Consider the following 26154-nt stretch of genomic DNA (forward strand, 5'->3'; position numbering starts at 1 on the left):
AAAGAAAGGTAGGTGGTGGTGAAATCATTTATCGAGTAGTCTGCTACATTTGAGATGTACAACTCTTGAGCATGATACCTTTATAAATTGATATTACCTCGCGCCGGAGCACTGGATTAGGGGCTGACATGGTCCACTTGGTCTAAACCGATAGGTATAGGAGATATACCAGGTAGAACAGTTCAAACTAGAATACTATAAGCCATTGATTCCAGATTATCAACGATGTTTCAGCAATGAATATTTCAAGAGTTGTCAATGATGAGGTTGAGGATCGGCGCGGGCTACTGCCGAGGCTCTGTAAAGGTGACGCCATATCTTATCGGGAATCTTTCTATTATGGCAACGCCCCTCCTCTTTCCGAATAAAGCTCGGGACAGCTTTCACAACGCAACCTTCAAGCCGTTCTTAGTCGCCAGCAGCTGTTGGTCACAATATGCACATAGACTATCCCAATCTAGAATTCCTCCCACTGACGAGTTAATCCCACCATGCCTCCACGCCTACACTTAAAACCTCACATGCTCTCACCCCTGGCCAGAGCCGCTCTCCGACAATCCTCTTCCACAGCTACCAGCTCCCACACTCCCATAGTCGCCGCTCCTCCATCAAGATGGCATACCGACCTCAAGACCCGGCTGGGCAAATGCATCATGTTCGGCTGCTCGCCCGCGCAAATCAAGCGCGCCGCGGCGGTGCTGCGCGTTCTCGCAACGGAGTGGCGGTCTTTAGCGGCTGGAAGCGAGGGTTTCCTGACGAGAGGGCGGAGGGGGCTTGAGGGGAGGGAGGTGGTGTGGGGGGAGATGGATTCGTTTGTGAGTTGACCTTGTTGTTCAGGACATACATGTTCAGTCTGGCTCGGGGACTAGCCAAGATCACAAATCGACTAGTCCATGCTAGTAAGAATGCCAGCTGATATAAAAGCCGTCCAGCAACATGTCAACAACACAAATTACATCCGCTACGCCGAATCCTCGAGGGTAAACTGGATCACGCACTTCGCCTGCGCCGACCCGACCCACGGCGCTGAGTGGCGGGACTTGATGCGGCCGCGTACGACGGGCCTCATCATGAAGAGCATCAAGGCCGATTACAAGTTTGTACGTAGTCTCTATGCCCTCGTCCTGTGCAGCGCAACGTACATGCGCCCACGGTCAAATGTTCCGGCAGGCTGACGCGAATATCTACACAGCCAATAATCTACCCCGACACTATCTCCGTTTATCACAAACTGCGCTCTCTCCCGTCGGCCACCGACACGTCCCTCATCCTCGACTGCGTGATCCTATCGCATAAGCACCGGCGCGTTGCCGCGCGGACGGAGGAAGATATTGTCATATACGACTACAAAGCCGGCAAAAAGACCACCGTACCGCCCTTTGTGCTTGATGTTTTCCGGGATACGTGGAGGCAACAGGAAGAAGCAACATCGAAGGCTAGGGACAGGATATGGGGGTTGTTGGGAGAGGTGGAGGCACTGGAGAAGGAGACATGGGATTGCGAAGGGGCGGTGGAGGATTTGGGGGCTACTGGGGGTAAGAGTTGACGAGGATGAGAGACTAGATGCTTCCTCATCACTGCTGAAAGAGAACGCATGTGAGAAACGGGTCTTGTAGGCCTACATTCCGTCGACGACAGTCGTCCTGCTAGAGCTTGATAGATTTGTTACATATATCGGGGCAGCCTGTCGGTGCTTCTCCGCCGCGCCAAGAGTTGTGGATTCTGGGCTCGAAGGTGGCATTGAGCATCCAGCGCTGTACATCAAGAAAGTTAGTGAACATTGATGCTTGCAAGCATGGTCAGTATATATAGATAGGAGTCATATAACCTGAGTTTCGCCCGCCAGAGGCGCCGCTGCCCGACTAGACGATCTAAAACTGCAGTGTCTCCTTTGCCGCCGAAGTCTGCGTGAAGATCTTGACGTCTCTCTTTTGGTCCTACCTCTCTAGCTGATCAACCCATAAATGGAGAAGTATCAGCTGGCAAATCGATTCATATCCTCTATTTCGCAGGTGTGGCTCTACGGTGTGAATAGGGGACCCTCTCTTTCCTAGGAAAGATTCAGGATTTGGTTTGAGAATCCTTTCTGCCTCGGGCTTGGTGTGGGATTCTACTCTAGACAGGCCGGTGCAGATCAGACTGTACCAACCATTTTCACGCTCACGTGCGCATACCCACGAGACTCGTGCGGGTATGATTTGATTTGTGACGAGATGGAAGGTGCTAAGAAGCCTTAAGTTGCCCGCCCGATGATCTTAGACGGACTACTCGTAGGTTGCCAGATGAGATATGCGGTGTCTACTCTGTTGGGAAAGAGATATCGCCCTCTGTTGACGGCCACCTATAGCAGGTGATTTAGGAGACTTCACCCTCCCTCCTGTGAGCTGGGAGTGTGGGTGACATGCACCAGTTCTGTCATGACATTGGATAGAAGAGGAGAGATGTTGATGAGTTGTCGTCAAAGCGAAATGCTGGATGTCGTCCAGCCTTTGAGATTTTCGGTCAATAGAACACCGAATCATCGCCTCGACTGCCCAAGTCGCGTGATCGAGCTACCCGATCAGCACGACAACTTCCTAATCATCTCAGAACCAAACTCTGAGCCACCCTTGTGGAGATTCATCAACCATCCACTGGGATGCTGATGGTGCGATACCCCCTATCCACGCCGCACAAAGTTGTTTTGCCATTTTGGTGCTGCTAGTGAAGAGCAAGCATCGCGCATGAATAGTTGAGTAGTAGGTACAAGATGCTCAAAGGCCTCTGCCGAAGACTGAATGGCTACCTCATGCACATGCAGGATCTAACCGAATCAATCCCCTTTTGCAACGCACCCACCCCATGGGCATGCGAGATTGCCTCGTTAACACAACCCCCCTCCCCCTCAACTTCGCCCTCGAATTTCTCAACAAACGTGCAGCAAATCATGCTTGAGCCGCGGTTTGGCCCAGAGGATTTTAAGCAGCGCATTGCGCGCGCTATACAATTTATTCATATAGGCATCGCTAGTCCGTGGCGGCCAGCCGATATGGCACACAGCTATTCATTATGTCTCGTCGACTTGACGACGGCCAATCGCACCGCGCCGGCGTCAGCTACCTTCAAAAGTTGTTGCCAGAGCAAGAAGAGATTATCGTCAATTGAATTCTGCATGAAGACATTGGTGGGCACGCCCTTTTTTAAGAAGCACGTTAACGAATTCGCTACCGAAGTCCTTAAGGCTTAGGAGAGACTACGGGCCACTAGGCTCTTCATGGATCAGGGTCTTTCTATTTCATAAGCTTCAAGTGCATATTAAAGTCGGGCGCCGCATTGAGGTATCGAAAATACGTACGACCGATCCCGCGACTTCTAAGCCGAAGAATAAAGATGATGTAGATAAGACCAGTTTTTTAAGAAGATAAAGATAGTAAAGACGCTATTATTAGAAGCTCTGCTATATACTAGGTATTTCTAGCTGAGTCTAACGCTGCTAACAGTTTACTATTCTTAAATATAGGTATACTACCAAGACCGCAGTAGGCCTAAATATGTCTTAGCGGTAAGAAACTATAAGCTTCGTAGTTTCTAAAGGAAAACATAGTAGATTAAGAATAAGCTACTAACATAAGGGCTAGACTGATAGAGTTATTATTTACTATCAGACAAACTAAGTGATACGTGACCCCATGGGGGGTTACCCTATAGCTATAGATAAGATAGATAAGAGCTATAAAAGAGCTCTGCCAGGCCAGAATAGCTGACCTGGCCATCCTTTCCCAATACAACAATTCACACCCCATATGCACTCGCATCAACTAGTATTGTTGCTCTATAAAGGTTATAGCCTTTAAGCTAGTTATATTAACGTAACTGTGTATCTAGCGGCGTTTAGCTACTAAAGATACCTTAAAAGTATTACGCTACTCGTATTAAAAACCAAACGTCTAGGATAACTATTAATTAAATAATCTACTTTTAGCTTGTATCTTACGAATCTACTACGTATAGTGAAACGGGGTCAGGCGGTCAGTAGGATATACCTACCACCTAACACACTGAACTGACGGCTCCAGTACCAACAGATTCCATCTGTTGGTCTGATCAGACGAAGATCGTGGTACTGGTTGTAAGAGCTTCGCTCTTACACGTCTGGTGCGCGAGTTGGTCGGATGTGCCTCTGAGACTCTCGTTGGAATGATTCTCAGAACAAGACGTCTGGCTCTGGAAGTCGAATTGAAGCTCTCATTAGCACTAGATTGCTCTGATCAGAGCAAGATACAATCCTCTGTCATTGTCAAGGCTAGGATGAGGGCAGAATAATAGGATTTCGAAAGTAGTGTCTAAGTACACGTAGGAATGAACCGCATAATGGAAGGGCTAGCTAACTAGAATAGAAAACAAAAGTCAAGTTGATTGAATTAGATGATGAAAAGAGATGACGAGTTGTTGAAAGTCGTCTGTCATCTCCGTGTCCCTTAAGAAGTGTGGAAGACAGGGGAGTCCTCCCTGGCCCCCGTCACCTACTTTCCTGACGTCCGGCCTGGCCCCATGATGCGTGCACCTAGGGGGGAGGATGCTATAATGCAGCAGTGCGCAACGTTATAGTATCTAATTGAATGGGATTCACCTAACCAGTGGGTCCCCCTACCTTTTCGTATCACCCCACTACAATAGTAATACTATTATGTTATATTAAGCTAGAGCTAATGTCTAGCTTAATGATGCGAATGTTATCCTTCTCGCTATAATCCTTAATAGAGTCAATTTGTAATTAAAGATCAGCTCAGAAAGAATATTACTAACGTTTGAAAGATAGCTCGACCTAATGTAAGTAATGTATTACTAGACTTGCTAGCTATTTGTAGCACTTCATACACGTAAGAAAAGTAAATAAAGCCAATATGTGATGGTTACCAACAAGGTAGGTTCTCAGTGTTAGTACGGAAAGTATTGGAATTGCTACGATAGAGAAGAAAAGGAAAGTCTATCAAGGTCGTTGGAAAGGGGGCCGCAACTTATAGTGCAGCACCCGCAGTTGGAGCCACTGGATTGAATGTGGCCCGAGCGCCACATTAGCCCAAAGTGGGCTAGCCCCGTGACACAATAAAGCAGCTAGATACAGAGCTAGGAATCAACGATATTCTTTTAAAAAACCAAGTGAGGCCGAAGAAGAGAGCTACGAAAAATATTGTATTAATAGCTTGAAGTTTTAAGTTACGAAGCCTCTGTGGGATTGAGCGCCACGGTTATGCCCTAGGCTGAAGGTGGTGTAGCGGCAATTGCACTAGTGGGGTCAAAGCCCTTCCTCATAGATAAAATAGCTACACAGAAGATGTGAAGGTCAATCCTCGCAGACTCACTACAACCAGGTGACGTACAGCTGGAACACCTGCCATGGCAGTGTCAGATGGGAAGCCAATCATAACCCTTGTAGGAGCCCCGCCAAGCGTGGATGACTTAGTCGCGCTCCCTCAAACCTAAGTTGTCATCTTCTTTCCTTCGCTCCTTAGAGTAGAATCTTCGTCGATAGCACCTAATCGAGGTCTCTACCAATGCGATGCAACCCAGGTCGTGACAGAAGACACAACAGAGCAGATAGATAGATCAGTTAACAGAGGATCTACGCAGAGTCATCAATAGAGGATTGAATCCCTCAGCCTCTAGCTAAAAGTAAGTGGACTTACAGGGACCCCTGCCACTGTGCGGGCGGATAGTGACAGATACTTTAGAGTGATTTCGTCCGTCAGGCCCTGTTTTATCATCTAGCTGTACCAAGGGATCGTTTTAGGCGGGCTAGCCGGGCTCAAGTATCTAGGGTAAGACATTACCCAAAGTAGCTACCCTGCGATAACACTGCCGGTCCGTATGTGGCAGGGGCCCCTGCAAGCCCACTTACATGTGACCAGAGGCTTCGTAGGTGTGTTTTGCTATGTGAATCGATACTTGAATGGTGGCCTCTAATGTTAACTCTTGCAAAAAGAGGTGCTTGCAAAGGGGGGTCAATGCGGCTAGCGCGCTTTTCCTGGACCCATCGTCGTGGTAATGGAGGGGTCTGAATCCCATTTTCAGACGGTCATGTCTGAAAACGAGAGGTCAGTGGAAGGACCGCAACCGGAATGCGTTCGTTTTTGATAGTGGGAGGAAGCTGTAGACCATGGTCGTTCAAGGGTAAGAAAAGGTGACAGGTGACAAGAGAAGTTTGTTTCCCACGGACAATCCTATAGCCCCTCATTCATCCCCAGTGGATGTAGTGTAGGTTTCTCTGGAGACAGAAACAAGGTTCTGCTTGGTGATTGGCACAGGTTGAATATCTATTCTCCATCTTTGGTGCCAATTGTCACGCGTCTTGCAGTCTTGGGTGTGATGACATGTTTCTCGGAACGCTACTACGCTAGCGCGTGGAATGGCTCACCGAACCCCCGAATGGCCGTGCTCATGCCGCAAGGTGAATGCAGAAGGCAGGTGTAGATGTTAGCCAGCATGGGTCGGCGATATGCCATGGCAAGGGTCTGGAAGAAGAGTATTCGTCGTCTTGCGTCTCGTTCACGATTCTATCGGTGTCCTTGGAAGTCGTGTGGCATGTCACCCAACCAGAAATCGCGGTTGCGAGGCTGTGGCATTGAGGTAAGGGCCGAAGCAAGACACCCATTTGTATTCGAAACAAGGCTTTACCTCCCGGCGACTTGTAAAGAGGATGCGATAATCTTCAGTGTCCAACGATTTTCTTTACACATCCATCAACCGAAGCAGCTAAAAGGATACTGCTGCGTTCGTGTTAGGAGCCTGCATAGCCACTGTTTCAGAATCGGAGGCATGAATCGACTCGATTATCGCATTATCTGTCCGATATATGTCGTGTATCATGATCTCTTCCGAGTATATGTTGAAAATACGAGCATTGCACATTGCTGCACTCCGTACCCGGTAGTTGAAGACCGGGGTCAAGCCATTGTGCCATATCAGCCTATGCAATGCTGCCCCGAAATGGCTGTCAAATGCCGACAGGCGACGGGTTGGCTTTGCCGTATTCTGCTTAGCAGGGTTTGCGGGAAAGGGTGTGGGGAAAATGATGTGCTGTATCGTGATATTGACTGGTCCAAGTTCCATTGCTCTCTCCCGGTGTTGTTTGCGCCGTGAAACATCGTTCATTGGGGGCAGCAACCACATTGGCTATGGGACGATAGATGCGCATTTCGAGGTGACAAGTCAGGCATGAGTTAAGCGTCGCGTGCTTTTCGGCTGGGGTAGGGAGCAGAAGGTCGTGATGAATAAGACCTTTCGGCTCGAAACATCGTCTCACTACTTGGAGATCTGTGTGAAGAGAACCGGTCCTCAATTACAATATTTGTCTAATCCGAGTAACTAGAAAAGTTCACCGACCAAAACCTTCCATAGTCATCACATACCTCCAAGTCGAATTGGCATGGTGAGTTGAATCGAGTTCAGCTTTTAAACCTGCGTCTCTTTCCTTTCAGCAAGGATCGACAATGCGAGTTAAAATTACCTTTCTGTGAGTGGTTGTAATGTCCTCTTGACTTTGCTGACTCTGCTCAACTCCACACACAGTGCTCCTGTGCATCTACTAAGTAGGCACTGGTACGTAGTACGTAACGTTCGAGCCAGTCATGGATAGCGACAAAGCCTTGAAAATACCATAGAAGGGGGGTGTATTGGGCGATAACCTTGTTTATAGCGCCGGGTCGAGGCGATGACAGCGAGGGGATGCCTGCGCTTTGTTCGCAGCTGTCGTCGGCTCTTGATTTATTTTCCGATTGATTGCTATCCCAGGAGCTACACAATGTTGGCTTTGGGTCCATGCTTCGTCTGGGCCGGTCCGGGGTGCCAAGTCGCTAACATGTCACTGCTGTTGTGATTAGACGTGAGCTGGAAATTTGTCCAAGACACGTTGGAAGGCTGAGGCTGATGGATCTGTGGACTTGAAGTACTGCAAGACCCTCTCCAGCGCGGGCGCTATGCGAGCAATACTGTTCTCGAACTGACAAGACATACCCACGGGCTCCGGAGGGCACATGCTACCCGGAAAAGCTCCATCTCGGTGGCGAAATACCCCTCCGTCCATGCGTCCAGGTTATCAAGGGTGATGTGACGATGTGACGGGGCCTCGCCGATTGCAACCCAGTATACCCATGTGTCGGAGGACGTAGGAAAACGACTTCTCCAGAATAGGTGTAGCGGTCTGTACTTGGTAGCCCAAGTGGTAGGCCAAGAAAATTCTGCAAGATGGGACGGCAGAAAAATATGCTGAAGATGGGGAAAATTCGATGCAGTTTGTATCGACAGCGGCGGGACAGGTGAAGTTCGTTACGTGAACGACTCCATATTGTGGATATGAAAACTGACGAATGATCAAGAATAGCGCCGTACGAATACATCCTATTTTAGCCGCTCCCGCTCTACGACTCGTTCTTGGAAATCAAGTTAACTGTCCACATTCATCATGAGTTTGTGTGGGTTTTCCGACGGTGGTCGAGTCAGTCGTGAGATTTGCACGGCCCTTTGATTACCATACCCTTGGTGCAATTCAGCGATTCAAGCGGAAGCCAAATTCATGCTGCATGTTAATTTGTGCGCCCTGCTCGCCGTGGTACCATGGCGCATCTTGCATTGAGAGCTGCGCTCCAGGGTGGACATCATCAATTTATTCCACGGCAACACTGATGATGGGATGGTTGTGGCATCGGCGCGGCGCTGACTGTCTTGACAAAGGGTTGTTTTGGCAGCCTCGGAATCAAAGAAATTCCAGGACATAATTCGCCAATATTCATGGTGATTTGGTTTGCAGTGCAAGTGACAGCAACGCTCGCGTATCGTTGATTGCGTCGAGATCCCAATCTATGGACGCAAATAGGCTTTCGGGTACCCTGCATGTACTTGACCCCAAGTGCTGTTTCAGTGCATGCATGGCAGTCAAGCGGGCTCAGGAACAAGTATTCGATCAGTCTCAGTGCCCCAGGACAGTGTCTGGGCAAAATCCGGCGGCTTGCACGAGGCGCCAGAAGCACCGCGACCCGTCCCAAATGGAGGCTCCTTCTGCTTGTGCCGAAGCAAACCCCCCAAAATGCCCCCACAGGCACTGGTCGCCCCTTCCCGCACTGTGCATTTCCATCCTATTCCTTTTTTACTTCTACTCAGCCTTCCCACCTTAATTCATCCGTCTCAATCCATTGAATCTCCTGGTTATTACTATTATATCGCCGACAGCGACCACAAAAATACACCCCGCCAGGCCCTGTCCCACGAAGTCACTCATTTACCGTCGACCCGGAACTCAAGAATATTTAACCTTCCCTCGGGATCGATGCCGACATTACACCTCCCGGAATAATTCGAGTGCTGTTCCGGGAAGGACGCAAACCCAAATTGTCCCTCGAAACCTTGCTGTGTGGACTGTGGCTGTCAGCATCATCACCGGCTGCGCTGCTCAGGCTCGGAACACGTTTCTGGGTCGGATCAGCATCTCGAGTGCATTTATATGCCTCGGGCCTCGTCATCGCAAAAGCGACAGCAGGGTGCAGCCTCGAACCATCGCGACACCAGACACGAGAATGGATTGGTAGTTCCCGGGAAGCGCATCGCCAAGCAGAAGAGTCAGAACCACTTGAATGGCAGCGCTAGCCACCCCAGCACCAGCCCGACCAACCCAACCAACCCGACCAATTCAGCGTCCAGTGACGATGTGTCGTCGATCCCGCCTGTTCCAACCACGCCGCCTAACCCGAATGTTTACCCCAAGAATACCGCCGACATGTCTGCTGTGGAATACAGGGCCGTCGAGTCGCTGCGGAGAGGATCTCTAGGCGGCTACTCGGAGTCTTCCTCGGGTGAGTCGTTTGGACAAGGCGCCAATGAGGACAACCACCGCCGCATCGACGTGAATGCGACCAAGAATTCTAATGTCCACCGTGATCCCGGCCCCTTCGACTTCGCCATGACCGTCCTCCGCTCTTGCCCCCTGCAGGATACCATCGCCATTCTCATCATCCTGATGCAGATTCCTCCTATTGCTCTCTCCGGTATCTACATGCTCTTCACGCTGTTGACCTTCGTGACTACCACCAGCGGCTTGACCTTGAGCGATGTCTTTGAGTGGAATCTGGGCGCACCCTCGGTTGCTACTGTGATCTGCGTTGACGGCTTCGTTCTTCTGATATGGCTCTTTCTCTGGGGACCGATTCAGCACGTCATCCTCGACTTGGCCCAGATGGTCATCGCCCTAGGATTAGGAGGTGGTTCAAGTTCACGAGACGGAGGTTCCATGAAGAATTCAATGATATGTCTGAGTATGATTTTGCTCTCTCATGTTTTGCGTCACACAAAAATGAAGTACTCCCCGGTTGGCTACCTGCTTGGTTCGAGCCGCTTCATGACTCCCGACCTCGACGTCGACGACCCTTTCAGTTCTTACGAGTCGATGCGCGGCTATGATAAGGTGCGCTCCGGCTGGGTGAACTGGTTTAGGAGCATATTGGCCATACATATTTTGACGCAGGGGCTGGTCAAGTGGATTCGCGATTGGTATTTGAGGAGGGAGAGGCGGGACAACCTCGCGCAGAGCGTCGACCCAGAGGCTGGCAAACCCTATCCGGGCGACCTTGCCAATGACACGGGGTTTTCGACGCCCGACAGCGACACTGCTTCCGTCATCAATCCGCCACAACCCCCTATAAACTCGAAAAAGAAAAGGAAACAAAGTGCCCAGATTCGGAACGGCCAACCGCTGTGGGCCGCGATCGCAAGCACGAAAATTGTTGTTGTTAAAGAATATGAACTTTCTCATAGCGCTGCTGATTCCGCAGGTTCGAATGCCACCGACATTCACAACCTGGGTAACGCCCCATTCAACATTCAGCCCGAACAGATTTGGGTTTCTTATGTGGGCTGCGACGAAGTGTGCTTTAACACGAGCCACTTTCCAGGTCATGTAAGCCTGGACGGTCACCAGGGTGGTACCGGGTCGTCTCGGATTGACCTGACCAAGCCCTTCTATGTGCGAGTCAATAATGCCGTTTGGCAGCCTACCCGCATCACAGCCGTGCAGGAGTCCGAGGAAGATGAAGCCGGCCTTGGAATCAGGTGGAGTGGAGATATTTATGGGTTGAGGCCTATGTCGAATTACGAATGCGACTTCGTCAGTACTGCGACTCACGAGGTCATCTTCTCGACAAGCGTTAGGACCGCCCAAGCCAAGACTGCGGATATTGATGGCACTGTATCCAAGGCCAATGGACAGCGGTCTCTTCGCCCCGACTCCCCCACGACGACGCTCAAGACCTCCATCGCCGCCGCCGAGAGCAAGCTAACAGAGGAACTGGCGCGACAGAAAGCATTGCGAAAGGAGTGGCATCGGAAGACCAACGCCATGAAGAAGGAGAACGAAAAATTGTCGATAGCGGTTCAGTCGGCAGGTACGGGCGACGACAAGTTTCGGCAGAAAATCCAGCAGAACACGATTCAGCAGAAGCAGGCGGAGCAAGCCATGACTGCCCTGGAGAACGAACTCAAGGAGCTTGGGAGTATTCCGGAGTCCTTGAAATCTGCATGGAGGTCCAAGCAGGCCGAGTACAATGCGGAGAAGGCCAGGTACGACAAGGCGCACGCCGAGTTCAAAAGCTTCAAGGCCGCTGTCGACATCCGAGTCAAACTTCTTGCCGACGATAAAGCCAGCTTAGAAGCCAAGAGGAACAAGATCAATAGCCGGATTGCCAAGGTTGACGGGGAATACGCTCGTATTTCGGACGCGAATGCGCGTGGGCTGGACGAGGCTGAACGACGTCGCCAGGAACGTGCCACTCTGGAGGCCAACATTGCCAAATGCGAAAGCGAGTTACTTGAAAGGATCAACACTACCGAGTCCCGCCTGGCTGAAAAGGACCAGATCGTCGGTGGACTCAAGACGCAGCTCGATGCCTTCCACAGCCAGCAGCAGTCCGCCTTCTACAATGGAACTTTCGAATATGACCCGTCCGCAATTGGCCAGCTGCCTCCTGGAACCACCGCATCCGCTCAGGGTCTTGCGGCTCCGTATGACCCAACCACCGCTTGGAGCAACAGCGCATACAACGCCACCCTGTGGGGGCCTTCGGTGCTTGCACCGGGCTTCGTTCCTCAACAGTCGTCTCCGTTGGCCCAGCTCCATTCCGCGCCTCGCAGGGGCCGTTCTTCGTCGATGCTCAGCGATGTCTCCGGCTTTACTCAGTCTACTCATGACGATGATCTACCCATTGCCTTTGACTTGCAAGGCGGTACCGCACCTTAGAACCGTGCAGATACGGTACCGGTACATTCGCGACCCCCCCCAGGCCTTGTTTGATCTGGCCCGACGGGCTGCTGCACAGCGACGCAAACTCCTGGAGGTAGGGGAAGTGCTAGGGTTCTGATCACGTGGCTTGTGGTGCCATCGAGGCTGTTTCTGTCTGCTTTCGGCTAGTGAAATGGATTAGGCTATGCAAAAGTTATTCTTTATCAACTGTACAAAGCTGTGTTCGAGGTGACGTGAATATCTGCTGTGACCAAACCATGCCAGCCCATCCCGAGTGTAGTGATTGAAACCTACCGGTACTTTCGCCAGTGAACACTTTGGAATCGTTGCTGCATCCTACTGTGCTAACGATATTTGGAGGTGCGTGCTGACGCCTTCGTATTCACAATACCCCCAAATGCTCACAAGTAGTCCTCGGAAAGGCATTCCCCTAATTCAATCAGATCAACACGTTTCGGAATGCCACCCACGAGCAAGTAAACTTGCATACAAGTATTAAGCTAGACTACAGCTAGGTAGCCAAAGGGCCATTAGTAGCGGTAGGGAACACAGAGCCAATTAATTTTTGCAGTACAGCCGACTTCATGGAAGGGCGCGGGCTTCAAAACTACAAGCGAGTTTGCCCGAGTTTAAATTGCTCTCATAAAGGAGACTAGGTTCACGTTGGCAGCTCAGGAAGAGGAGCCACAGCGCCAGATGCTTTTGTTTTTAACCAACCCGCGTTTCGAAAGCATGGAATGCGCCTCGACTCGGTTCGATTTGTAGTCCTCGTAATTTTCCATCTGTAGCACGGATTGCATGTACAAGTTCTCTGTACCATAAAACACGGATTATGTCATCAACTCAATGAAGTGAACGAACGTGTCGTTTTATTTGGCTCAGAATATGCCCACATGAATTATATACTGAATTCAACATCGAGAAATGAGCCTCCTGCGTATTTTCTCTAGCTTCATCCCGCCCTTTTGCCCATAACAGCGCTCCAATCTTCGTCGCCTTGCTAACTAACCCTGGTGACAGCACTACATCACATCATATCAACAGGTGAACGAACAGCCGGAGCTTTCTGGAAGCACAAGAAAAACACGACTCACAGTACGGTAAGGCTTGTCCACGAGAATGCACTCCACGGTACTCTACAGCATCGTTTCAGACCACTACGTCCCTTACGTATTCAGGGGAGGTTTGAGTATGGCATACCCAGCAAGGCACAGCCGTCATTCTTTCACATTGCTGCGTGCCGCAGAAACCTTGATCGAGTCCATTGCTCGAAGGCACGCCGCAGCCTTTGGCTGAGTCCGGGTCGCAGGTTCGGCTTTGAGGTTCATGGAGCTCGACCGGGGGAAGAAGACCTTTCCGCGTCACGAGGCTGGCGAAGGCGGTCGGGGAGCAAAGGAGGAGGACGACGACGCCCAGGGAAGGAGCATAGAAGCGCATTCTTGGTGAGTTACAACTAGGGAGTAAAAATCAAGTGCTTCACGACTTGGATAATAGAAGTTGTACCTGGGGCCTGGCTGGCTGAGGAGGCGTCTTCCAGGGAAGTCTTCCAAGGAAGTTTAGGATATGCCGTCAATTTGAGAGAGGGACCAGCAGATTTGAAGAGGGTCGATCCGGCCGTCCAGTCGGCTACACCTGCTGCTTAACTCATACTAGCTGTCAGTAGCCGTGGTCCACTTCCTTCGCTCTGTGTATTGTGTTATCCCCTAAACGGATTCCAAACGTGGTACAGACAGGTTACAGCGCTTCACAGGCACATAATTACTTGTCACTAGGCAAGAAGCGGATATATAATTCATCTAGAACTGTGACATTTGATGATGGTGAAATATATTATGTCATTCGTGAGCCGGAGATTGTAACATCAACGCAAATGCGGATATGAGTTCTATATGACTACAGCTCGGCGTTGAGGCATGACTTGTCCATTAACACTGCAGCGGGACCCCGTACCACATATCATCGGCTTCTAAATTCCAAAATGTCACAAGAGTTCCCTCTATTGAAGCAACTTTAGACTAAACGGGAAAGTCTGCGAGTACTTGGCCTGTCGCACATGCTCTCGTGAGACTTATTCCGTGTTGTTGGGAGAGGCCTGGGGCGAAATGAGAACTTATTTGAGCAAACAACATCTGATTTCCAAGAAAATCGTGCCTTGCCCTGCTGTCTAATTACCATCCACCAAACTTACATCGATTCCTTACCACACAGAGACCAAACATCTACCCATCCACCAGGTCAAATCAGGATACATCCCCTTAGGGAAAACCATATGTACAAGTAGCAATGACACAACCAAAAGAAGACACCGCAGGCGAATCATTCAGTGCACCAACTCGACGAACTAATCGCATGGAGGAAATCCTTCGAACGCACGCGACGACACTGCTTTTCTCGAGCTTCCACCTGACTCTGTAATTGGTAAGTAGTCATGTTCCCACGTCATGTTCTCAACTTCCTTTTGCTGGTCTGGTAAGCTCCTCGGTTTGCAAAAATGAGACCGAGCTTTGCGTGGTCGAAATGATAATCCTCTTCTGCTGAATTTGAATTACTGGAAATGGAGATTGGTTGGCGGCTTGTTCGATACAAGCAGTACCGACGAGAGTAGATATTTGATTTCAGTCTTCGAATCCCGAATTCCGAGCCCAAAACCTAATCACTTACTTGCAATCAGTACTTATGTGCATCATGGCACTTGGACCGTATCCAGAATTGCGGCTCGAGAAAGAAGATCGCCGCAGGACTTGCACAAAAAGCATGCCGGGGGTTGCATGTTAATGAAGGTCACACCTTTGGTAAAGGTCTGCCTTTCTATATTCCATTGGGTATCCATGAGTATGCTGCCGTTCCTCGCCGACTCTCGGCTGCCATACGTGCAGCTAGCTAGCCTTCCTCGCAAACCGCTCCCTCAGCAACTTTTCCTGCAGCGGGGTTTCCTCAGACAAGGTTGCCTAACCCTTTACTCATTGCCAACGCTGTAAATGGATGGGCTCAAAATTCTCCATGGCTGGCTACCTTGAATCACTCAGCGAGCTGCTTCCTTTAGGTAATGTCCACTCCATCATGATACCTACCCATTTTGACCCCATTGGATATGTGTGAATATCAAGCTCTGCTCTGACGAAGCAATTGAAGTTCAGTTCGTGCGCTCATTGCATGCCGGATGCTCCTTTGCCCCGTTCATGAGATCATGTCCGTCTCGACATCCATTTCGTCCTCAGCTTTCTTGCTCTTGCCGTCCGTCTTCTTGGTCGTCTCCGGCACATCTGTCGAAAGAAGACAATCAGTGTTCTCCAATCTTCTTATTCCACTCCGTCCCTCCAAGGTTACATACCCTTCATCTCGACCTCTCCATCTGCCTGCATCTTGCGCTTCAGCGCATACCCCAGCTTCTTGTCAAGCTTTCGCTGCTTCTTAGCGCTGATAGCGGCGTTCGGTCCGCTGTTGGGCAGGAGTCCCTCTCTTGCACCGCGCGTCTGGTCTGCCTTGAGGATTTTGCTCTTCTTGCCCGCCGCCGAGGACTTCTGCCGTTTTGCCCGGAGCGTGTTTGCCCGCGCGGCGAGGCGGTTCTTGGATGGGCCGTTGGGGTTCTTGACGGACGGCATGTTGGGCGATTTCTGAATCTTTCGTGCTGGATTCGACGACCTGCTCAATTAGACTACTATAAGTGGGATGCGACGGTGGCTTTGGGCAAGTGAAAATTGTTGGAGGGGCAGGGTCTGTGGAGATACGTTATTCCGGCCAACTATTTAAGTATGGGGTGCACATGTGATATGGACCTGGAAGCCTGTGGGCCACCTCCCCTTGCCCCATTTTCCCCCCTAAAAAGCCAACCCCCAATTCTCCCAGTGTCCTTCTCAACCTGAATCAAGACAGAAATCCACAAAGACCGTAGAAGATTTGGCTAATTATAGATGACTGGTTCTCCACGAAAGCACTGGGATTGTTTCTAACGCTTTGGGCATCCTACTGTGCATAAATATTTGCAAGAAGGTCAGTTGCATCAAAGTGATCCCCTTTGGCACATTTGCATACCTTCACCAAGCTGTCAGTGAGCGTTCTGGCCCCGTTATATTGCACGTTGCCCGTCGGTATGGCATACATACTACACAGGGCAATAAAGAAATGAGATAAGTCGAACCTACTTCTCGTCGTTATTGTTTCTTTAACCTGAACGTGGATCTCGTAGACTAATTCATGCATGAGAGATTTCTGGCGTATTAGTATAATTAAGTATACCATTACGGCCTGTATTGCCTTTGACTCTCGTAGCTAATGTAGCTATTGCTGTTTATCCCCTCGACAAACATCACAACATCACTAATACTACTTTATACTAGCACAAAACATTATAAGATTTCTTTAAATTGTAGTTATATTTCTTATTGACTCCTGCTATATAAAGGACAGGGGCAGCGCTAAAGTCTCTATTATAGATACTATCGTTATGCATGAAGTTCCCATTTGAACGTAAGAGGCAATACTTACAGATTAATGTCCAGGGCCTAGGTTGCTGCAGAAAACAGGTGAATAAAAGAAAAATGTAAACGTCAAATCACTTGACGGATTCAGCAGTCGAGTACAGTATTGTGTGTAACATAACGTAGAGATGGCAGGTCTATGTCAAAACGTTACAAATAATGGTTATCTAGAAGAGGAAAAATCTCTAGAATTCCCTAATCTAATACTTACAAATTTCAACTCACAATTACGGAGGTATACCTTTAAAAGCATTTACATAAAATGAACCCATTTACCCTCGGAAATATTCCTCATAATCGTTTTGTTTCACGACAACGACAACCGAGACAGCCGCCACTGCTTCATCTTCTGCGACAACTAAATCCGCACCTATGCAGGCGTGAACCCAACTCGCCACGAAATATCCACCGCCTTCATCCCCAGAAATATCGAAACTGGAATTCGCGTCCAAAAGCCCCCCTGTCAATTCTCCAACATCGATATTGAACAGATCCGGCTCCCAGACCGAGTACACGTGTCCAGGGACACTGCCAACCCCACAGACATCTTTGAGGGTTATCACTACTTCCAACAGCATATACACAACGGGTCTTACACGTACGTCGACATCGAGCGCGACTTTTCCAATTTCGCTTTTGGTTAAGGGAAGACATCTCGTTGTATTTCATACGCTCCTGGGCCCTACAGCCAGGAATTATTATCTAGCCAATAATATAATCCCCTGGGTTGGATCCGTTCGCAACCTAGCCATCCGACTCAGGGGATACGAGGACAGTCTCGGAACCATGTGGCGCGCGTAGCCTTCCACCAACCAAAATCAAACTCCTCCGCACCGGCGTCACACAGCTGTTCCTTGTTTTGCCCATCTGGAACCGGGTACCACCAAATTTTGGAGCATAGCTTCGCGCCGTATGAGGAGTTTCTTGAGAGACATGACGGGCTAGATGTGTTGGTGACGGGAGTGTGCGGCCCGAATATACCCGCGTGTGGGATGATATTAATCCGATGGGGACAGGTCATATCGACATGACTGATTTACTCAGTTTTAGCTGGACACGGCTGAAGATGTGACGTGGAACACTCTGTGTACACACACTATCATGTCCATGGCTGCTGCTCAGGGGGAAAAGACTGTTATGCCGCAATTGACTTGATGGTAGATGCTGTTTCTTAATTTATTTATGGACTGAGCTTTCTGTCTCCGTGACGGGGGGACTATGAGGTTATGCAGACATTTTTGTTTTGGCACTTTTTTCCGTATAAGAATAATCGTCCACTGTATTAGAAATCTGAAGAGGCCACCCCCCTGTAGTCGGCCTGTCATTGGAGAGATAGTTCGGGAAAAAAGAGCATATTGAAGCAGATTATTCTTCGAGTATTAATCTGGGTGATCAATGTTCGAATTCCAAAGATGCATCGTCCCTGATGCAAGTGACGATCAACAGACCGAATGTCGATGTGCCGTCGCTTCTGCAAGCTGCCATCAACGCCGTCAAATAATAGGGCTGTCCACGATGCTTGGAATCGGGATTAGTAAACAGGTCGCTGTACCTGTAAGGAAGAAACAATCTTTTCGTACATTATTCATATTATTCCGCAAACGGTGGGCGCTTGAATTCCTATTCGGATGTTCCCAGCAACAAATTGATGAGACGCTCTAAAAGTGCTTTATTGCAACTCTCTCATACACCAACATGTCACGCTAGCAACTTAACAACCGCAAGAGGCCCAAAAGGCCCATGGCAAAGCTTAATACGGCGGAAAAGGTGTGTGCAGGCTGGAACGACCTACAAAGATGAGAACGACAAGACGGGGAAAAGGGGAAAAAAAACCAACTCTTGACTATTCTACCCCGGTTCAAGGTCATCGTCGTGGTCAAGAATAATACCAATAGTCTCGCCGGCAGCTGAGCCAAGAGTAAACGCAGAAGACTCAAGTGATGAATACTCACCCTCTGATGCGGTAAATGGCGGCTCGCGGTCGGGATCACCACCCCATTCGAGATCCGCAACAACTTTATCGGTGTTGGGCGTGAAGAGCGATTTGACTCCGAAGGGGCTACGTGGATTAACACTGGAAGAAGGAAGTCGAGAGTTGCTCAAAGAGATATTGCGAGGGATGGCGACGCAATTCGCCAAGCACAGAAGCCTGATCATTTTGGGGTGCACGAAAGGAGCCATCTCACAGGGACATGATGAAGGCGTTGCTTGACCTGTGAGATATAATGGTAAGTCATGAACACAATAGACGGCGTGCTCCTAGATGGCTTAGCTCGGAAACCTGGCCCGGTCAGTTTGTGTTTCGTCATGTCGTGGACTCTATCTCCAGCCCAACTGCGGTCTAACCCGGAGGTCTCCGCTAATCCCCCAAGATATTATGAATGTATTTCACCCCAACTAGGGTCTGATATATATATTCTCAGGTGAGCCTAACTTGCTCAGCGTAGACCAAATGCAGTCTCGGATGGGTCGATAAGGAGGCAACAGTGTAAACATGGGGATTTCCATGAGCAAATCCCATCTGCTCGCAGGATTGGACTGCAGTAACTTCGGACCCGTCGCACCCACCACGATCAGTCTATGACGGATGTATCGCCATTGCTGGTATGGCGAGCCTGCCTCTCAGGAGTAGTCCCCACAATCCGTAAATTTCCAGATAGTGTTTCTTTTCTTTTCCATTTTTTTCCATAGCGGAACCTAACTCTCAGCCTCCATCTGGAACAATTCGCTGGACCAATCCCGTCCTTTCTGGATTCACTTGTAGATAGATGTGATGAAGGAGATTGAAATAATCTTGTTCAACAAGCTTAAAATGGTTGCATTGTGGTGCAATTTGCATCAGGCCGGCGGCCGTTCTAGAATCGCGGCGTACAAGGGGACTCGAGGGCCATGTTCCGCCAATCGGATTCGCTCAGGACAGACGTTTCTGGAAAGCTGGGTGGTATAATGATCAAAGGACGGACGATGTGGGGTGCGTCTGATGTTTAGTCCCCGGTAATGGGGACTGAAAATCCATATTTGAAACGTGCTAATCGCGATATGGGAAGCCGAGAAAAGAACCTATCGACTAGGCGGATCCTGCATGGTTTCGAATCGGTTGACACCAACACTATACTTTATGCGGGTCTGGCAGGTCTAACAGGTCTGCAGGTGGCCTGGAATTATTAACATAAGGTGAAATAGGCAGTATGAGAGAGCCTCGTATTTCTCAACTATATATTGGAGACTAGTTGGCATCTTGGCACCTCGGCAGGACTGTTTTCTGTGATGATCACCCCAGACTTTCACACATCATAGGCGATTATGGCCCCATCTACGATCGCTCAGAAGCGAACGAGTAGCCGACGGCTTCATTTCGACATGTTGCAGCTCACTTATAAAAAAGGCTTGGAGGAGGCATACTCCAACTGCTTTTCATCGCCTTCTTCAGCGTCAGCGCCTCACAGTCTTTCATTCAAACCCAACTTACTTACACTCTTTAACCCGGGTGGTTAGTCATTCTTTTCAAACCAACCACGAATATCCTCATCAACTTCCCGAGTTCCACTCTCCCCTATCAATCCAATATAAGCTTCAAGATGCAGTTCACCACCGCCATCCTCGCCCTTTTCAGTGTTTCGGCCGTTCTGGCCACGCCGGCCGCCAACATGACCCCGAACGCCTTCAACGTGTTTAACAAGCGGGCCTCGTTCCCGGTACCCGCCTCCAAGGGTTCTGTCACTTACAAGTCGGCCAAGACCTTCTCGGGCACCTTCGACGGTGGCATGAAGACGTACGGCCGGGGCGTCAAGTGCACTGGCCAGGACGAGGGCGACGACTCAGACGCCGTCTTCGTCCTCGAGGACGGTGCCACCCTTAAGAACGCCATCATTGGCGCTGACCAGATCGAGGGTGTCCACTGCAAGGGCTCCTGCACCATCAACAATGTCTGGTGGGTCGCTGTTTGCGAGGATGCGCTGTCCCTTAAGGGTGACGGCGATGCCAAGATCATCGGCGGGTAAGTTCTCCTTTTTCTCCCTTGCCCTTTTCTCTTCCCACTCAAAAAGAGTAATGACACTGACAAACACCTTCCGCAGAGGAGCCACCGGCGCTGAGGACAAAGTGATACAACAAAACGGCATCGGTACGGTGAGCATCGACGGCTTCATCGTGGTCGACTTCGGTAAGCTGTACCGCGCGTGCGGCAACTGCAAGAAGTCGGGCGAACGCAACGTCATCATCAAGAACGTTAAGGCGTACAACGGCAAGCTTCTCGCGGGCATCAACTCCAACTTTGGCGACGTCGCCACCATCTCTAACACGTGCGCCACCAGTGTCAAGAAAGTCTGCACCGAGTTCAAGGGCACCACCCCCGGCAACGAGCCCAAGGAGGTCAGCTCTGGCGTCAGCTCCCACTGCGTTTACTCCACCATCAAGTCTTGCTAAATGGCTTTGCTTTTTGGTCTTGGGGATTTCTACTGCTGCTGGATGCTGTGCGGAGTGGAAAAGGGGTGGGGGTGGACGATGCAGCGTGCTTGAGTTGTGAGCAAAAGAGGTCGCATGATAAGAGACATGATAAAAGTTTTTCTTCATTATGAGGTGGCCTGGTGGCCATTTCTTGAACATACAATACCCGAGGACGGCTGTACACAATTCTTACCATAGAGGACCTGACTTCGGAGTGCGAGACGCTCCCTGAGCGGCGTCTTTACCTTCTACCGTTGTAAATATTATTTATTCTGGTAAACTCAATCACCTGCAGTCTGATGACCAACACGTGAAGTAAATCTTCGACAACCGTATGGTAATTCAGTCCTGTGAACAGTTGGGACGCATTGACGCGATGCTTGTCAAGGCGTGTCCTTAGTGTCGACAGGTTGATTAAAGGTAAGCGCCACGCACCCTAGGTTAGTACAGCATGGAAAACAGGCGCTAATATCACGCAACGTGACAGAAATAATTGCTCTAAAAAGGCCGACTTTCTCCAGGGAAACGACCGCTCCATAATAGCTTCCAGCAACAGCTCCAATAACGGCGTAATAGGCGTTGAAAGGAGAGTATTTCCGTCGCTGTCCCTCGCATATTGCATGTTTGTGGTGTTTATCTCGAGAATGAACGAACACAACTCACCTCTGCCTTCACGACACCGAACTCCATTAAGCCTCCAGCCTTGCATGTAAGTCAAAGCTAAAGACTGTTCTCCATAACTACCATGTTAGATCCGCACTCTCATGCCCCAGATGATGCCCCTTCGCGGACAAACGTCGACAAAGCTAGATGTAGATGAATTCTCGCCGTGGGTTGCATAGCCAAATTCGACTTCCAACACTGGAAATTTCGAGATCCAACTACAGACGCATGTACAGAGGCGAAAGTAGCCAATCTGTGGCGATACGACGCAAATAGAGCGTATAATAGGAGAATTTGGGGGAAGATATCCTCTGGCGGCAGACAAAGACGAGAACGAGAAAGAAGACAACAAAATACCCAGGGGGTCTATAGGGAACATATCTCATGGTCCATGGAGAACAGTCCCGTCCGCGCCTCCCTAGAGGCTAGAAGACGGACGGCGCAGGTGTGCACAAACTCAAAGGATTTGCAGAGACTAGGCTCGCAAGCCGTGCTGTTTGCCAAGATTAGGTAGAGCCTATGCCGTGTCTATCAATCGAGATGAAAAGTAGAACGAAGTATGAGCTTGTATCAGACTTATACAGCATGTGTCCCTTAGGGAGTAAAAAGACGCCACAGGACAACGGCATATGCTCCATGTGGGAGCAATTGGGTACGTGCTTTGGGTTAATCCGTGCGGTAAGGGGAAAACGTGTTTCTTGCAGTCATCTTAGAAGTACTGAATGTAGGCAAATCGACAACCAACCCGTCTACCCATCAGGCCTGCCGAATTCCATACTTTACTCATACGAGAGATATTAGTCATATAATTCTTCCCAACAACCAAAAATTACAACTTTATTAGGCGTAGAATCTAACTGAGTAGAAACCACTTCAAATTCTCCTCGTCATCACATCCATACCCACCCAACCCCTAAAACAGCAACCCACCCAACATCATACCCCCAATCAACGGCGCCGCCACGGGAAACATGCCTATCCCCCCTCCATATCCATTCCCATAGGGCCTCTGGTACGTCTGATATGGCCTTCCCACCGATCTTCCATGCATAAGCCCAACATCATAAAACCCATCAGGACGAATATGTCTCGCCCCTACCGGCACCGCTGCACCCTCGCCGTAGAACACCTCCTGCATCTGCGAGTTGATGCGCCGCACGCTCTTGACTCCGGGGTACCGCGACCCGGGAGGCTCGAGGTAGACGTCTGAGCCATTGTCGTCTTTCCCTAGGAGTTGGGGTTGGCCGGTTTGAATGGCTTTTTGCAGACCGGTGCGGAAGAGCAGGTGTTGGCGGTAGAGGTCCCGTTCTTGTTTTTCGCGTTGTTGGCGCGCGGCGAGGCGTTGTTCGTGGGTTGAGCCCGTGAGCTTGTCTTTGAGGCGACGGCCGAACCCTTGGTGTGCGGCTGCAGCAGTCGAACCATCAGAGGCACCAGTTTGCTTGTGCTTCTGTTGTGGTTTACCATGCCCAAGACTGAGATTTTGGTGATGTGTCCCCTCCCCTTCTTCATCATCCGTTGTCTCGGCTGTGATATCCTCCTGCATAGGATGGCGCACAAGGCCCTTGATACGCGTCCTCTCTTCCGCGGGCAATGATTTCATGTACTCGTCGTCGTCGTAGGGGTGATGCCAGATGGACCGAGGCGCCGGGTCGGCCCGCGTGTCCACGAAGAACTGATGATTGGTCTCCGGGTCGTAGGTACGCACCCAGCCTGGCGGCAACTCCCGTAGTTCATCTTCCATACTGCGACGGGCGTTCGGTGGAATTCCATTCCGCTCGATGCGCTGGAAGGGCGGGAGGGGGCTGTCCGCCGTGGCTTGTTCGTAGGACGGTGGGGCGGCGGACATTTTGCTGGTGTTCGCTGGACTGGTCCTTAGTGTTGTCAAGAAAAGTTCCAAATCTACAAAGTAGGTGCGGTATGAATGGCTGGTTGTGTTATGAGACGTATTTGAAAGCGCCTCCATCATTAATGGATGCAGATGCCGGCGACTTGGCGACGTCATCGTGACACCCCTAACCTTGGAATACGCTAAGTCTCATCGTCCACCACGCACATAGTTGGCCAATAACAAGATTGATGCAAGTGTCGGCCCGCGTAACATGGAGGCTCGTATCTGAACATAAATTCAAAACAGGAGAAGAGTTTACGATGCAGTTGACGCAAAATAAATGTTGCGTTCACCCCAGTGTCGCTCTTCGCTGTACATTGTCTAGTATGTGGATGACCCTGGAGAAAGATTGGAAAGCCTCGGTCGTCAAGGTTTAGGGCAGTGTGCCTTATATATCTTGTGTATTCTTTTGTTTGACTTAGGCGTTACGGATGAGTTGGCAACAGCAAGTTATTAAAAATAAAAACTCTGCCTAAGCTCACGATCGCATCAACTTGTCAAGTTGCAGAGATGAAACTGACACAATACGTCCCCTAGAAGCCAATTTAGCCGTGATTTTGTTACTTTACACTCTAATAATATGCATACAGATACTCCTGAAATATTCACAACCCTTGTCAAGAGTATTTGTGAGTATAGCCTTCCCAACGCACACCCCAGAATCTACAGCCTTCGAAGCCACCTATCCACTACTATCTCTTGAGACTGCCCCTTGCTAATGATTTGTTCGACTGAAAAATTCTCCTAGCAATCTCAAAACCAATCTTCTTCTGAACATGCGAATTCATAGCCAAGCTATCGAATCAGTCCCGAATTTTAACACTACCTTCAAACGGCTAATCCACTGCAAACATAACTCTATCCTTGCCCGTCCATCTCAGCTTATACAACAATGTTACCTCATCCCATGTTCGAATCTGGGTAAAGAAAACGGCAACCCCACGTCGCATGCTGCGCCGCCTCAGAGACAAAACCCCCACGCCACCCAACTCCTTCACAAAGCGCTGCAGTTTCATCTCCGCCGTAACGAAATACTGCAGCACGCAACTGCTACAAAACTCAAGCCGGAAGGACCGATTGCCGTTCTCATAAATGCGGGTACTCTCATCGTTTAGGTACGCCGCGGAATACGTCGCCAAGCTAGGATCAACAGTCTCTTGGATACCCGGGACCCGAGCATCAGGACCGAGACGGAGATACCAGCCGCGACAATGGCGGCGATAAGGGACTCGGCGTCGTTTATGCGGGAGGCAATGTAAGTAAAGTACATGGGAAGGGAAAGGTGCTCCTATTGTTGGTGTGGTTCACGAAGGGGGTTATGATGATGTCCAGGAAGAGAACGTTGCCTACGTGTTCTTCGAGGGCAAATTTGCCTAAGATAGAAGAGTATTGGTCGAAAGAAGGTTGGGCGCTCGGAGGTGAAGAGGACTTGTTGGGGGGCTTCGGTTTGGGCCGAGATCAGAGAGATGGGCAGCAGAGTCAAGAAGTGGCAGAGCCGATGGGTGGCAGTATGAGGAGCCATTTCTGATAGTTTGCGCCATAGAATATGTCACTTTTCGAAGAACGCGGTATGGAAGCGGACTTCGCATCAGAGAGATAGCAGATATGTTGAAAGACCAATCCAATATAGCATCCCTGGTCAACCAGAAACTGAAGCCCTTCGGGCAAGCCAACCGCAAGCTCTCAAGCTATTGGCGAGAGTTCTCTAGAACCAATCAGTTCTGGCCGACCAGTGCGGAAGTGGTCCTTCAGTTTAGACAGCGATCTATTGATAATCACCAGCCGTAGACCTGAAAGATTCCAAAATAATCAATTAGTAACGCTTTTATCTGGAATAATCAAGTCCGGAATTACTTTCTGCTAGTTTGGGCTACGTAAGCAGAAATTTCAGTTTCATAGTAGGCCATGCTCACATCGGCTACTGGCTCAATGGCGCCTCGAACTGCGCGAAGATTTGGGAAATATTCGACGTCTCGCTCTAATTGCCATCGAATCCAAGTAGACTGATGTATATATATGACATCGCCATTATTGGGCTGTGTCCTATGTCTCTATCTAGAGAGCACTCCCTTTACATATGCGCTGGTGCCATCAGATCAACCTGCGAAATATTCGCCAAGTGAAGAAGCCTTTTTATTTGTGAAGCAAAGAAGTCGAAATAATCGCATATTAGGCTAGTAAGATAAGACATCTCCTTTCAGATGGTTCAGTTTAGGTACTGAATTCCTGCATGGTTGGAACACTGATAGTGAGCAAGTTATTTCCCTTCTCGTCTGGATCATTGCCGCTTGCTCTCTCAGCTACGATTGCTTCCTCGATTCCTTATACTAGCCTTGGAATCGAGCTCATAGACCTCTCTTTATCCCAGGCAGCGTCGATCATTTTGTTGTGTGTCTTCGACCATATTTCCACCTGTG

General features: G+C 49.7%; 5 protein-coding genes across 5 annotated transcripts; 3 read left to right on the plus strand and 2 right to left on the minus strand.

The window, feature by feature from the left end:
- Window positions 1–775: 775 nt before the first annotated feature.
- On the plus strand, window positions 776–1861 carry BCR38DRAFT_415598 (thioesterase-like superfamily-domain-containing protein). The gene is made up of 3 exons (XM_040859032.1): window positions 776–815; window positions 933–1100; window positions 1193–1861. The coding sequence occupies exons 1-3, from the start codon at window positions 804–806 to the stop codon at window positions 1544–1546; spliced, it is 534 nt and encodes a 177-aa protein (XP_040720555.1). The 5' UTR covers window positions 776–803; the 3' UTR covers window positions 1547–1861.
- A 7228-nt stretch (window positions 1862–9089) lies between these two features.
- Window positions 9090–12510, plus strand: BCR38DRAFT_415603 (uncharacterized protein). The gene has a single exon (XM_040859033.1). The coding sequence runs from the start codon at window positions 9476–9478 to the stop codon at window positions 12257–12259; it is 2784 nt and encodes a 927-aa protein (XP_040720556.1). The 5' UTR covers window positions 9090–9475; the 3' UTR covers window positions 12260–12510.
- Window positions 12511–15333: 2823 nt separating this feature from the next.
- Window positions 15334–15920, minus strand: BCR38DRAFT_415606 (uncharacterized protein). Its single transcript, XM_040859034.1, has one exon. It carries the CDS (start codon window positions 15862–15864, stop codon window positions 15586–15588), a length of 279 nt encoding a protein of 92 aa, XP_040720557.1. The 5' UTR covers window positions 15865–15920; the 3' UTR covers window positions 15334–15585.
- A 4398-nt stretch (window positions 15921–20318) lies between these two features.
- On the plus strand, window positions 20319–21165 carry BCR38DRAFT_331315 (pectate lyase; the record flags this gene model as incomplete). Its single annotated transcript, XM_040855042.1, has 2 exons — window positions 20319–20737; window positions 20817–21165. 2 exons carry the CDS (start codon window positions 20319–20321, stop codon window positions 21163–21165), a joined length of 768 nt encoding a protein of 255 aa, XP_040720558.1.
- A 1597-nt stretch (window positions 21166–22762) lies between these two features.
- On the minus strand, window positions 22763–23695 carry BCR38DRAFT_331317 (uncharacterized protein; the record flags this gene model as incomplete). Its single annotated transcript, XM_040855044.1, has 2 exons — window positions 22763–23241; window positions 23281–23695. The coding sequence occupies 2 exons, from the start codon at window positions 23693–23695 to the stop codon at window positions 22763–22765; spliced, it is 894 nt and encodes a 297-aa protein (XP_040720559.1).
- Between the last annotated feature and the right edge of the window lie 2459 nt (window positions 23696–26154).

Source organism: Pseudomassariella vexata (assembly GCF_002105095.1).
Source record: "Pseudomassariella vexata strain CBS 129021 chromosome Unknown BCR38scaffold_1, whole genome shotgun sequence".
In the NCBI taxonomy this organism is placed as follows: Eukaryota; Fungi; Ascomycota; class Sordariomycetes; order Amphisphaeriales; family Pseudomassariaceae; genus Pseudomassariella; species Pseudomassariella vexata.

Bases quoted from the DNA above. Each gene is read 5' to 3' on its own strand.
- BCR38DRAFT_415606 (XM_040859034.1), bottom strand. From the start codon at position 15,864: ATGCCGTCCGTCAAGAACCCCAACGGCCCATCCAAGAACCGCCTCGCC.
- BCR38DRAFT_415598 (XM_040859032.1), top strand. The intron at 1,101-1,192 runs GTACGTAGTCTC...ATATCTACACAG, and splicing joins TCAAGGCCGATTACAAGTTT to CCAATAATCTACCCCGACAC.
- BCR38DRAFT_415603 (XM_040859033.1), top strand. From the start codon at position 9,476: ATGCCTCGGGCCTCGTCATCGCAAAAGCGACAGCAGGGTGCAGCCTCG.